The 15,279-nt window shown below is 37.6% G+C and overlaps 1 protein-coding gene across 1 annotated transcript in view; it reads left to right on the top strand.

The window, feature by feature from the left end:
• The first annotated feature begins 6,066 nt into the window (after positions 1–6,066).
• COMMD10 (COMM domain containing 10) overlaps positions 6,067–15,279 on the top strand; it is a 1,017,192-nt gene continuing 1,007,979 nt past the window's right edge. The window contains exons 1-2 of the mRNA XM_053701577.1: positions 6,067–6,590; positions 8,429–8,519. Of these exons, the coding sequence (XP_053557552.1) occupies positions 6,559–6,590; positions 8,429–8,519 (123 nt within the window). The 5' untranslated portion in view covers positions 6,067–6,558. The remainder of the gene's footprint in view (positions 6,591–8,428; positions 8,520–15,279) is intronic.

Genomic DNA, 15,279 nt, shown 5'->3' on the forward strand with positions numbered 1-15,279 from the left:
TTATTAACCCCTATTCTGCCGTTCCGAACATCGCCGCCACTATAATAAACATATTGACACCTAAACCGCCGCACTCCCGCATTGCAAACACTAGTAAATATTATTAACCCCTAATCCGCCACCCCTAACATCGCCGCCACCTACCTACATTTATTAACCCCTAATTTCCCGCTCCCGACATTGCCACCACTATAATAAACATATTAACCCATAAACCGCCGCACTCCCGCCTCGCAAACACTAGTTAAATATTATTAACCCCTAATCTGCCGCCCCTAACATCGCCGCCACCTACCTAAATTTATTAACCCCTAATCTGCTGCCCCCAACGTCGCCGCCACTATAATACACATATTAACCCCTAAACCTAAGTCTAACCCTAACACCCTCTAACTTAAATATAATTAAATTAAATTTAAATCAAACCTGCTATTAATAACTTAATAATACCTATTTAAAAATAAATACTTACCTGTAAAATAAACCCTAAGCTAGCTACAATATAACTAATAGTTACATTGTATCTAGCTTAGGTTTTATTTTTATTTTACAGGCAAGTTTGTATTTATTTTAACTAGGTAGAATAGTTAATAAATAGTTATTAACTATTTAATAACTACCTAGCTAAAATAAATACAAATTTACCTGTAAAATAAAACCTAACCTGTCTTACACTAACACCTAACCTTACACTACAATTAAATAAACTACCTAAATTAAATACAATTAACTAAATTAAATAAAATTACCTAAATTACAAAAAAACAAACACTAAATTACACAAAATAAAAAACAAATTACAAGATATTTAAACTAATTACACATAATCTAATAGCCCTATCAAAATAAAAAAAAGCCCCCCCAAAATAAAAATAAACCCTAGCCTAAACTAAACTACCAATAGCCCTTAGAAGGGCCTTTTGCGGGGCATTGCCCCAAAGAAATCAGCTCTTTTACCTGTAAAAAAAATACAAACAACCCCCCAACAGTAAAACCCGCCACCCACACAGCCAAACCCCCCAAATAAAAGAACCTAAGCTCCCCATTGCCCTGAAAAGGGCATTTGGATGGGCATTGCCCTTAAAAGGGCATTGAGCTCTATTGCAGCCCAAAGCCCTAACCTAAAATTAAAACCTACCCAATAAACCCTTAAAAAAACCTAACACTAACCCCTGAAGATTCACTTATAGTTTTGAAGAGCCGACATCCATCCTCAACGAAGCCGGGAGAAGTCCTCAACGAAGCCGGGAGAAGTCTTCATCCAAGCCGGGAGAAGTGGTCCTCCAGACGGGCAGAAGTCTTCATCCAGACGGCATCATCTATCTTCAACCATCTGGCGCAGAGCGGGTCCATCTTCAAGACATCCGAGGCGGAGCAATCGCTTCTTCTGACGACTACCCGACGAATGAAGGTTCCTTTAAGTGACGTCATCCAAGATGGCGTCCCTTAGATTCCGATTGGCTTAAAGAATTCTATCAGCCAATCGGAATTAAGGTTGAAAAATCCTATTGGCTGATGCAATCAGCCAATATGATTGAACTTCAATTCCATTGGCTGATCCAATCAGCCAATAGGATTGAGCTTGCATTCTATTGCCTGTTCCAATCAGCCAATAGAATGCAAGCTCAATCCTATTGGCTGATTGCATCAGACAATAGGATTTTTTCAACCTTAATTCCGATTGGCTGATAGAATTCTTTAAGCCAATCGGAATCTAAGGGACGCCGTCTGGAGGACCACTTCTCCCGGCTTGGATGAAGACTTCTCCCGGCTTCGTTGAGGACTTCTCCCGACTTCGTTGAGGATGGATTTCGGCTCTTAAAAACTATAAGTGAATCTTCAGGGCAATGGGGAGCTTAGTTTTTTTTAGTTAGGGTTTTATTTAGGGGGTTTGGTTGTGTGGGTGGTGGCTTTTACTGTTGGGGGGGTTATTTGTATTTGTTTTTACAGGTAAAAGAGCGGATTTATTTGGGGCAATGGCCCGCAAAAGGCCCTTTTAAGGGCTATTGGTAGTTTAGTTTAGGCTAGGGTTTTTTATTTTTATTTTGGGGAGGCTTTTTTTATTTTGATAGGGCTATTAGATTAGGTGTAATTAGTTTAAATATCTTGTAAATTTTTTTAATTTTGTGTAATTTAGGTAATTGTATTTAATTTAGGTAATGTATATAATTGTAGTGTAAGGTTGGGTTTTATTGTAAGACAGGTTAGGTTTTATTTTACAGGTAAATTTGTATTTATTTTAGCTAGGTAGTTAGTAAATAGTTAATAACTATTTAGTAACTATTCTACCTAGTTAAAATAAATACAAACTTGCCTGTAAAATAAAAATAAAACCTAAGCTAGATACAATGTAACTATTAGTTATATTGTAGCTAGCTTAGGGTTTATTTTACAGGTAAGTATTTAGTTTTAAATAGGAATTATTTAGTTATTAATAGTAGGTTTGATTTAGATTTAATTTAATTATATTTAAGTTAAGGAGTGTTAGGGTTAGACTTAGGTTTAGGGGTTAATAACTATAGTATAGTGGCGGCGATGTTAGGGACTGCAGATTAGGGGTTAATACTATTTAAATAATGTTTGCGATGCGGGAGTACGGCGGTTTAGGGGTCAATATGTTTATTATAGTGGCGGCGACGTTGGGGGCGGCAGATTAGGGGTTACTAATTGTAGTTAGGTGGCGGCGATGTTAGGGGCGGTAGATTAGGGGTTAATAAAATTTAAATAGTGTTTGCAAGGCGGGAGTGCGGCGGTTTAGGGGTTAATATGTTTATTATAGTGGCAGCGATGTCCGGAGCAGCAGAGTAGGGGTTAATAAGTGTAAGATTAGGGGTGTTTAGACTCTGGGTTCATGTTAGGTGTAAACATAAAATGTGTTTCCCCGTAGGAATCAATGGGGCTGCGTTACTGAGCTTTACGCTGCTTTATTGCAGGTGTTAGACTTTTTCTCAGCCGGCTCTCCCCATTGATGTTTATGGGGAAATCGTGCATGAGCACGTACAACCAGCTCACCGCTGACTTAATCAGCGCTGGTATTGGAGTGCGGTATGGAGCACAAGTTTGCTCTACGCTCACTTCTTGTCTTTTAACGTCGGGTTTATAAAAACCTGTAATACCAACGCTGTAGGTTAGTGAGTGGTGACAATAACTTGCAAGTTAGCACCGCACCCCTCTTACCGCAAAACTCGTAATCTGGTCGTATGTTCCTCACAGTGGACACTGACAGCTTAAATCTCTGCAATAGCTTTTTGTAGCCTTCCCCTAAACCATAATGTTGAACAATCTTTGTTTTCAGGTCATTTGAGAGTTGTTTTGAGGCCCCCATGTTGCCACTCTTCAGAGGAGAGTCAAAGAGAACAACAACTTGCAATTGGCCACCTTAAATACCTTTTCTCATGATTGGATGCACCTGTCTATGAAGTTCAAGGTTTAATGGGCTCACCAAACCAATTGTGTGTTCCAATTAATCAGTGCTAGGTAGTTACAGGCATTCAACTCAACAAAATAACAAGGGTGCCCAAATTTATGTACCTGTCTTATTTCGTTTTGATGCATATTGCACATTTTCTGTTAATCTAATAAACCTCATTTCACTACTGAAATATTACTGTGTCCTTCAGTTATTTGATAGATCAAAATGAAATTGCTGTCTCTTTAAGGCTGTGTGTGCTGTGTTTGTGCACCTGTACGATTAAAACTGTGTGTGTATGTGTGTGGTGCGAGCTATTTCTTTAAGACTGTGTGCGTGTGGTGCAAATTGTCCCATTAAAGACTGTGAGTGCTCTGTGTGTGAGTGAACGTGTCCCTGTCCCTTTGAGATAGAGCATTCATTTAAGGCTGCGTGCGCTGAGTGCAGATGCATACACTCCCTTAAAGACTGTGCATGTGGCGTGACTTTACCCACTAAAGGTTGTGTGTGCCTGCCCCTTTAAGACTGTGTGTGCAGGTGTCAAGGTGCCCTTTAAGGTTGCGCTGTGTGAACATTACAGTGTGCAGTGGTGTGAGATGTTCCTTCACAGCTGTGTGTGCTAAGTGCAACCTATATGTTGGTGCATGCTGTGATCTGTCCCTGTAAGACTACATAAGGGTGTGCCTTTAAGACTGTGCAAGTGTAATGTGACCTGTGCCTTTAAGGATATGTGTGCTGTTTTTCTGCACCTGTACCATTAAAACTGTGTGCGTGTGGTGTGAGCTGGCCCTTTATAGGCTGTGTGTGTTTGTCACTTTAAAACTGAGTGCCCCTTTAAGGCTTTGTGCATTTCTGTGTGCTTAAAAGCCTGTGTGCCTGTCCCTTAAAGACTGTCCATGGTGTGAGCTGTTCCTTTAAGACTGTGTGCGTGTAGTGCAAGTTGTCCTTTTAAAGGTTTTAAGACAGAGCATCCCTTTAAGGCAGTGCGTGTTGCGTACTGATGCATAATGTTATTGCTCCCTTTAAGACTGTGCGTGTGGTGTGAGTTTAACCACTAAAATTTGTGTGTGCCTGCCCCTTTAAGACTATGTGAGCAGGCTGCAAGCTACCCTTCAAGGCTGAGCTGTGTTTGAGCTGTTTCTTTAAAGGGACACTGACTGAACCCAAAAAATTTCTTTTGGGATTCAGATAGAACATAACATTTTAAGCAACTTTCTAATTTACTTATTATCAAATTTTCTTTATTCTCTTTATATCTTTATTTGAAATGCAAGAATGTAAGTTTAGATGCCGGCCCATTTTTGGTGAACAACCTGGGTTGTCCTTGCTGATTGGTGGATAAATTCATCCATCAATAAAAAGTGCTGTCCAGAGTTCTGAACCCAAAAAAAGCTTAGATGCCTTGTTTTTCAAATAAAGATAGCAAGAGAATGAAGAAAAATTGATAATAGGAGTCAATTAGAAAGTTGCTTAAAATTGCATGCTATTATCTGAATCACAAAAGAAAACATTTAGGTTCAGTGTCCCTTTAAGGTTATGTGCGTGTGGTGCAAGTTGTCCGTTTTAAGGTTGCGCTTTGTGAACATTACTGCGATTTGTCCCTTTAAGACTGTGTCGTGCAAGTTGTCGCTTTAAAGGCTGTGAGTGCATTGTGTGTGTGCACGTGCCACTGTCCCTTTAAGATGGAGCCACCCTGGCTGTGTGCATTGCGTGCATGCATACTGTTATCACTTCCTTTAACCCTTTGATGCCGGGGATTATTTGTCTACATCGGGAACAAAGCCCAGCGCAACTGCGGTAAGGGGTTAAAACTGTGCGTGTGGTGTGAGTTTACCCACTAAAGTTGTGTGTGCCTGCACCTTTAAGATTGTGTGAGCAGGTGCAGAGCTGCCCTTTAAGGTTATGCTGTGTGAACATTACTGTGATCTGTCCCTTTAAGACTGTGTGGTGCTAGTGGACCCTTTAAATACTGGGGTTTTTTCCCTGTCCCTTTAAGACGGTATAACCAGGCGGTGAACTGCCCTTTAAGGCTGTGCTGTGTGAACATTATTTTTACAGCAGTTTGTACAGTAGGTACCGACAGGGCTGCTTTTAGTGTCTGTGTACAGTAAACGGTTATGTATACAAATCTGCAGAAATGTATAAAAACATAAGTAGGCTGAGGGTTTCATACAATGTACCCATGTAGGTAAGCAGACCTGGCTGGGGAAAGTCTAAGGGGAAAAACAGGGACTTTATACCCCAAAATAACGGCTCCACTTATTGTTCCTGGCGATATAAACACTGCAGTATTGTTGGTAACCCTCATCTGAAGCCTTATACCAATTAGATCTGTAGCTGTAATACTGTGAATCTGCCCTGGGACAAACTGTCATTAGAAAAAACAGATCTTCCTTAGTCCAGTAATAAAAAAACAAATCTAGCAGCTTTAGTAGAGTTTTTTTTTTCCCACCTCGGTTATTTCATATCATTCATTCTAAAAACAGTTATGTGTAATTCCCACTGTTAGGTGTCCAGGCTGCCGTAGAAACTTAGGCAATACTAGTAGGTCAGCTGACTCCAATGTGTCACATGACATGATTTTCATTTCCATCTACCAGTGTAAAAAGCATCTCAAGCAGTTCCTGCATTTAGCCCCTCCTCTGCCTCTTGGTTTCATTTAAGGTGGATTAACAGTTGCTAGTTGAAATGAGTAGTTTTTCTTTCCCAAATGTAATTACTTCGATCTACCTAGTCTCTTCATTTATAGAAAGGCTACTTTATATGTGTTCATTTGTCTGCATCAATAAGTTATAACTAAAAGTCGCTCATACAGTATGTGATCTTAAGTATTTTTCTTTAAACTCTAGTAGTATCAGTCATTATTTCAGTCATTATTAAAACAGATATTAGGCTGAAAAGGGGTGTTAGTCTATAGTTGCAACTACAAAGCTTAGTTACAGTGACATTTTTATTAAACCCTGTTGCTTCTTTAAATATTCAGCAATTGTACACATCCACCTTATGAAAGCGGTGAGAGGCGGCAACAGAGCCAGTGGCTGGGCTGAATAGTCACTCACATACAGAGAACTGCTTTGGTGGTCATAGAGTTAAACAACTGATAATAAAGCACACAGGAGTGATAACTGGAAGCTATTCTGGCTGTAAATATGGCTACAGCGATTGTAAAGGAAAGTGCGAGGTAAGTGGTGCTACCCAGAAGTTAGCTGTCAAATTGAACACGTGACATGGTTGTTGAGTGGTGTGTACTGTAGTGAATTGTGTACACTAAGTGTGACTTATAGTATACTGTTCTTATATTGCATAATGGCAACACAATGTTACTTTTTTAAAGGGATGGAAAGGTCCAAATTTATATGTGCATGGCATGGGTGCCTTTACATTCCAATTAAATCATTTTTCTGTTAGCAAAAATACCTGTAAAATATGTAACTGCTTCTCAGTGGCATACACACATATGCTGTGAGTGCCCTGTGCACCAGCATTCAGACAGCACACCTTTTCAAGCCAGCAGTGGCTTGTATGACACAAGCTAAGTCTCCAATGACACATTACAGACCACCACTGGATCTCTGAGGACTCATTTTCTAGCCTCTTTAGCATATGGATTGTGTATAATAACTTTCACTAGATTTGTATTTTTGCTAATGGAAGTATATTGCAAAAATGCTTCTATTTAAAATTGAAATGCATTCATTCATATGTCAATTTTGTTCTTTCTATCCCATTTAAAGGGACAGCAGTGTTTTTATCTGTGTATAACATTGCTATAAACTATGTTGCAAACACTGCTGCCAGATGGGTAGAAACACATGCACACTCCTAAGCTAACCTAAGATTACTCTTTTTAATAAAGGGTACCAAGAGAGCTAAGCAAAATTGATAACAGAAGTAAATTGGAAAGTTGTTTCAAATTTCATTCTCTATCCAATCCACTGAAGATTAATTTTGACTTTACTGTACCTTTTAATGTATATAACAAGTGCTACTTTCTGCAATACAAGAGATTACCTCAGTTAGGAATATTCTCTATTATGAAGGGTAAGTGGGCTGATATCTTTAGAGCTTGTATAATGGCACACTGAAGCCAGTATCTTGCCAGTCTGCCATCCTAACTGCTGCACCCTGGCAATGTCCCAGTCTGTCATCCTAACTGCTGCACACTGCACCCTGGCAATGTCCCAGTCTGTCATCCTAAATACTGCACCCTAAATGTATAGATGTCCACAGCACTCAAAGTTGCAAAATTCTTTATTCAGGACATAAAATAACAGCAACATTTTGGGGTTAATACCCCTTAATCATGCATGGGTTAACAATCTGTGTTACAAACTTTTATATCATGTAACACAGATGCATGAAATCCAGGGAATTAGCCTTTTGGCGCCAAAGTGCATGATATAAAAGTTTGTAACACAGATTGTTAACCCATGCATGATTAAGGGGTATTAACCCCGAAACGTTGCTGTTATTTTATGTCCTGAATAAAGAATTTTGCATTTTTGAGTGCTGTGGACATCTGTACATTGTGGACAGACTTTGGGTGAATTGGCAGCTCACCTGTCTTCACGAGCACCTTATTGTCAATTGTGCTGTTCTACTTATACATTTCTGTAAATGCTGCACCCTGGCAATGTCCCAGTCTGCCATTCTAAATGCTGCACACTGCACCCTGGCAAAGTGCCATTCTGCCATCCTAAATGCTGCACACTGTACCATGGCAAAGTGCCAGTTTGCCATCCTAAATGCTGCACCCAGGCAAAGTGCCAGTGCTGAGTGCTAGGTTTTATTTCAGGGTGGCACGTAGCTGGGTCTGAGTTTTGGAATCCTGCAGGATGCACTATAGTCTCTCTAGGAGTAGTGGGAAAGTTCATTGCAAAGTGCATGATTATTTATGGGGAAACAAATTTGAGCTCAATGTCCCTACATGCCACTACAATTATTTTGGCCTTCTTTAAGTGATACTAAAATATCCAATAATGTGTATTTACTTACAAGTTTGTGTTCTTTCTTTTCTAGTATTAAGAAAGCAGTATCCATTATCAATTCAATGGATGAAGGTAAATTTCCCAGGCTGCTCTCCCGCATCATTCAAAAACTGCACCTAAAGGTAAGTTGGGTTTAATATTGTATGTATGAGAAATGTGTGTGGAGCCTGCACAGTTTTATATATGTTGATCTTTAATTTATAGTTTTGGATTTTGCAGTATTGTATGTAAAAGGTACATGAAATCCAACATTTTCCTTTAAAGGGACAATAAAGTCAAAATTAAACTTTGTAATTATAATTTTAGGCGCGGCTGGTGGTGGCTTTCAAGGGTGAATTGGGCGTACTCATGGTGTGTCTAATAAAGGGCTCTAGGGCCTTATTTTAAGACCCCAGTGGCTTTGGAGGCTATGTTTGTCAAGCCCTGGGTTAAAAATGTTTTACAAATAACTGAAATCCATGGGACTATTCTCCCTTTCCTACCCAATTTAGGGCAAGATTACAAGTGGAGCACTAATTTATCTCAGGCCCGTAAACGGAGAAATTCACCCGTTTACGGGCATGCAACAAATGACCAGCCATTACAACATCAGATCTTTGGTTAATTTTCACAATGTGCCCCAATTGCCCCCAAAATAAAGTGTGTTGTAGTTTTTAATAAAAAAAATTGTAGCATTTTTATTTTTTTATAAAATTACTGCAAGAAGCAGTTATGAGGGGTTAAAGTGAGCGGGTGTGGGGTGTTAGAAATAACGCAATGTAAAGGCAATTTTCAGTGGAACTGTGTTCCTTGTAAATGTAAATATATATATATATATATATATATATATATATATATATATATATATATATATATATATATATATATATATATATATATATATATATATATATATATATATATATATATATATATATATATATATATATATATATATACAGGCAGTCCCCGGGTTACGTACAAGAGTACAAGATAGGGACTTTAGGTTTGTTCTTAAGTTGAATTTGTATGTAAGTTGGAACAGGCACTTTTTTTAGGTGAAACTCTAGCCAAACATTTTTTTTTTGTTTTGGATAGCATAGGATAAAGTTTGTTTTGCTATCTGTGCCCCTGTTCAGAAAATTTCACATCACTTTCTGTCCTTGTGACAATTGGATTTTCAGTATTTTGGATTATCCTGGAAAGAAGGATTGTCGATAAAGCTCTATTTTCTCTGTATGTAAGTACGAGTTGTACTTAAGTCGGATGTCTGTAACCCGAGGACTGCCTGTATGTGTGTATTTATATATATATATATATATATATATATATATATATATATATATATATATATATATATATATATATATATATATATATATATATATATATATATATATATATTATATATATATATATACACATACATACACGTAGCCCTCCATTTACGTCGGTGTTAGGTTCCAGAAGGAATGGTTGTAAATTGAAACCCAGTTTATAATGTAAGTCAATGGGAAGTGAGGGAGATAGATTCCAGGCCCCTCTCAAAATTGTCATAAGTAACACCTAATACATTATTTTTAAAGCCTTTAAATGCTAAACAGCATTATAAACCTAATAAAATGATCACACAACACAGAATATATAATTAAAGGGACAGTCAAGTCCAATTTTTTTTCATGATTTAAATAGAGCATGCAATTTTAAACAACTTCCCAATTTACTTTTATCACCAATTTTGCTTTGTTTTCTTGGTATTCTTAGTTGAAAGCTAAACCTAGGAGGTTCATATGCTAATTTCTTATACCTTGAAGACTGCCTCTAATCTGAATACATTTTGACCACTAAAGGGCATTAGTTCACATTTTTCCTATAGATAACATTGAGCTCATGCACGTAAAGTGACCTAGGAGTGAGCACTGATTGGCTAAACTGCATGTCTGTCAAAAGAACTGAAATAAGGGGGCAGTCAGCAGAAGCTTAGATACAAGATAATTACAGAGGTAAAACGTGTATTATTATAACTGTGTTGATTATGCAAAACTGGGGAATGGGCAATAAAGGGATTATCTTTCTTTTTAAACAACAAAAATTCTGGTGTTGACTGTCCCTTTAAACTAAGTTAAATGAACAAAAACATTTGCTAAACAGCATTATAAACCTAATAAAATAATATCACAACACAGACTTCACTTGCATTTTTCTGCAAACAGTTCTTTCTATGCATTCCAATCTGGACTGATTTATAGACAGGAAGATCTTGTTCCTTTGAAATCTGCTAGATAGCTCAGGTCTGGTAAAACTGATTAATTTCAGTTTGCTTGACTTTGCTGCAACACAAGCGGACAGCTCCACCTACTGGCTATTTTAATAAATTCACAGCTTCTCAATGTTTTCAATAGCAGTCACATGACTGGGAAAAAAGGTTGTTATTCTGAAACGGTGTAAATTGAACCGTTGTAAAACGAGGGCCACCTGTATATTTCAATTTGCTGTGCGACTCCCCCCTTCCCTGTGCTAGGTTCCCATGCAAATGGGAGCCTATGGAAGTGCCTTCTTGCGATGTGCAATTCGAACGTGAGGTTGCATTCGCATTGTGGGTCACTTCTAATATTAAGAGTGGAGCGCAAATATTGTTGATGACCTCTTCCCATATTGCAGGCAGAGTTGATCAGCATTAGCATAAATGTGATTCTTGCATCCCCAGTTGCACTACCACCATTACGCACTCACAAACACACAAACACTTACCAGGCCCTGTCCAACTGTTGTGCGCAGCACCAGGCTAATTCCCACTGACACACAAGCGCTCTTCCCATGTTTTAGTTACTTTTTTACTCTTATGGACACCAAAGTTATGGTCTTCCACACTTACCCCCTCCCATGCACTCTCCTTCTCTTATGTGCACTCCAGGCACCCCTCCCCAATGCAGTGTTTTCCCTGGGGATGCACCATCAGGCTCATTTTACTGACTATCCGGGTAAAGTTTTAACCAATTTTTTTTTTTATATATATATGTTTATCGCACCAATCATCATTTACATAAATGAATATTAAAATTAATATGCAGTTCATTACACTGCCCCTACCCAGCTATTTTGTAATGCCACCCGGCAAAATATCTGAGAACGCTGCTAATGTATACACACCCAGATGGTATCTAACTTTATACACACACACTTTTACCCAAATCCCCTTCTGCCCTTAAAGACTTGAAACCCTTGTTTTTTCTTTCATGAGTTAGATAGAGAATCCAATTGCATGCTTTCCCTGAATCCCGAAAGAAAAAAAAATTGGGTTTCTTTAAAGGGATATTGAACCCAAATTTTTTATTTTGTGATTCAGATAGAGCATGCAACTTTCTAATTTACTCCTAGTATCAATTTGATCAATTCTCTTGGTATCTTTATTTGAAAAAGAAAGTCCAGACCCTGGACAGCACTTGTTTATTGGTGGATGAATGTATCCACCAATCAGCAAGAACAACCCAGGTTGTTTACGAAAAATGGGCGGGTAGCTAAATTTACATTGCTTTTCAAATAAAGATACCAAGAGAATGAAGAACATTTGATAATAGGAGTAAATTAGAAAGTTGCTTAAAATTGCATGTTCTATCTGAATCACAAAAGAAAATTTTTTGGTTCAGTGTCCCTTTAAGAATACTTGTCAGTACTTCTCTTTACCTGGTGGAATTATATAAAGCCACTTTTTACCCTGAAGACACTGTGTCTCACTAAGGGGCATATACTGCATTTTCGTATGGGAAGGAGATGTATACATAACAAAAGTGCACATTGAAAATCATAATTTGAAAATCATACAAAACAAATAATTGAACCATTTACAAAAAAATACTCAATAAATTGTATAGTTAAGGTGCATAAGAAACAGCAAAAATACTTTTTACCAAAAATCGTATTTTATAAAAAACGTAAAAAGATTTATGTAAATTACACAGTAATAAACCATATTACATATGCACAGTGTAACTCCTAATTTAAGTACACTGGATGTGCAAAAAACACATAGACATTTGTATTAATAAGTAAAAAATACAAAGCATAATTGTTTTTTCATAAAATGGGATGAAAATGGACGTTCCATGGATGTATATGAATTTTTCTTTCAAATCCAAGCGTAATTCTGTAAACATTTTCACCCCACAGATCTCATTAGTTTTTCTCGCAAATTAAAGGTGACGGGTTTTTAATCAAAATACTCAAAACGCTAATTATTCTAATAAAGAAAACATGCGCATACAAAAATACTAGAAAATGTAGGGTAAAGTGCACTAAAAACAGCATATAATTAATTTGTATTATGCATAATATTAAAGTGACATTGTACACTAGATTTTTCTTTGCATACATGTTTTGTAGATGATCCATTTATATAGCCAATCTGAGAGTGTTTTTGTAACAACGTTTAGTTTTGCTTATTTTTTTTTGTGTGCTGATTTTCAAAATCCTAACCTAGCCCAAAAGTATCAGATGTAGTCAGAAGTCTACAAATTCTTGCTTGCTTTGTGTAATCGGTCTTTTCAAATGCAAGGGGGATCTGCTTTCTCAGCTCATTTCAGTGGATGTCCCAGCCTAACCTCATCAACATTGCTAAACTCAGAGCTTCTAAGTAAGCTTTTAAAGTGTTCTAGGAGAGAAGAAAACAGAGGCGCCCAATGGCCTAATACCATATACACAGAGTGAATAAAGGTAAGCAAAATGGATACTCACAAACGGACAGCACCTGAGGGTGCAAATAAAGCAGACTGGAACCTCACAGTTGCCCATCTAACTGGATATGAGCAGCCGGATATTCAAAGGTGAATCCCCACTTGTAGATTTCAAGGTTTTTCCTATATGAATGGAGACAGAGCCAACATAGCCCAGCACAGTTTGGTACAAAAATGTGTGTATTGTGGAAATAAACACACTTACATATTCCAAAGCACCTCCAGGTGTAGTATAAGCAGGCTGGGGCTTCTCAACCGCCCAGCTGACTGATTCCAAGGGTGGAACAGGTGCAATAAAAAACTTGCAAAGAGTTCAGAGATGATAGATACACATCAAAAAAAGCAGCAGCAAGTGTATAGATAAAAACTATACTTTAATAAAAGAGACGCGTTTCTCAGCCTCTGCAGGGACTGTTTCCTCAGGCTATACAAAAATAAATTGTTTTCTTCTCTCCTAGAACATTTAAATCATCAGGATCCTGACCCTCCTATGACAGAGAGCTGACCATTTGTTGTTTTTTTTTTTTTTTTGGAGTACTCTTTTGGATTTTGTTTTTATGGACTTTAATTTGTATGTTTATGATTGTTCTCATTACCATTTTTGATTTACCACTATTGTTTTGATGCTGTCTTTTATGTCATTATATACCCGTTAAAGAGCGCCCCCTTGAGGATTGGTGTCTAGTACACATTATATCTTCTTTTTTCTTATAGCTTTTAAAATGTTGACTAGATTTTTAGATCAATATCTGTGCATAGTGCGTAGTGTCTATTACGTGCAGTTATGTGAAAATTGGTGTATACTGTCTCTTTAAACCTTTGAGTGCTAATGACGGCTCTGAGCAGAGTTTCCCACTCTGGTGCTAATGAAGGCTCAGAGCCGTCACTAGCACTCTCCCACCTTGAGGGAGATCTGGGGGCTCCCACCCGCTCCTACCCCGCGCAATAACGTGATGACGTCACTGCGCAACTTTATTTATACTTAACATTGTTAAGTATAGGAGCAGGAGGCATGCTGCTTAGAAGCCTGTATCTAAGGCATCTAAGTAGCTACAGACCCCCAAGTCTGTAGCTGCTTAATCGCATAACCTTTCCAACAGTGTAAGTCTTGGGGCTCTGGAAAAAAAAAAAAAAGTTAAAATGTTCAAAAAAAAAAAAAAAAAAAACGTTAAAAAAAGGTGGGAAAGTGCTTAGCACTCAAAGGGTTAAAGTTCAAACATTTGCTGAGTTCTCCCTGTGCATTTCGTTCTCTTCTCCATCGCAAACATAGCAGAGGGCTCTCATTATTTCTATGGGAGATCCCCTTTTTTAATAGAATTCCATGAGGGCTTCCCCTGCGAGTGTCAGACTGGAAAATCAGTCTAGGCCAACTTTTTTTTTTTTTTTTTCTTTTATAAATTTTTATTGAGGAATTGTTCAATACAAATAAAATAAAAAGTATACATGGGGTTAATGTAAATTTAAATACAGTCATTCTTTAAGGGCAAATCTGTCCTCATTTTAATCCCAAATGAAAACGTTGTTGACCACTCTTGGGTCTACTGACTTAATGCGGTATCTTATAATAAGGGATATATATAAAGAAAACAAAGAAAAATAATAACTTAAACCAAAAAAGGGGCAAAGGCAGGGAAAACAGTTAATGAACTTGCCTATTATAAAGAAGGCTAAACAGGAGGATAATCATTTTATCAACCAGAGAATGAGATATAGCCTGCAAGGGATTATGTCATTTATGGAATAATTAGTGTTGTTACTGTTTGAACTGTTGTATGAAGGCGCTAGTAATTAAATTGTGGGCATAGGGATGAGACCCATTGAAGGAATGGAATGTGCAAGTTGACCTCTAAAAACGGCAACTTAGCTGCAGTATGTGTGAAAATATAATCTGTTCCATAGTCTTAGTAGTGGATATCAAAGCACTAGGGGCAATAAGTTATAAAGAGTTTATGTGGCAATGCTGCCATCTAATAGGCTAGGGATCAGGTGATTTATTTTGTGTTTAGAGATACGACTTATTTATACCTTCTTGCCGCTAGCCGCGAGTAAGAGGCCAAAATACTGTTTGTCATCTTTGTTATTAATACAACAAGCTACCTTTTTATCCCATAGCCTATATAAGATATATAGGGAACCAGTTTACTGTGTAAGCATTACAATTTGCTAAGTAATG

The sequence above is a fragment of the Bombina bombina genome, chromosome 2 (assembly GCF_027579735.1).
Source record: "Bombina bombina isolate aBomBom1 chromosome 2, aBomBom1.pri, whole genome shotgun sequence".
Taxonomy (NCBI): Eukaryota; Metazoa; Chordata; class Amphibia; order Anura; family Bombinatoridae; genus Bombina; species Bombina bombina.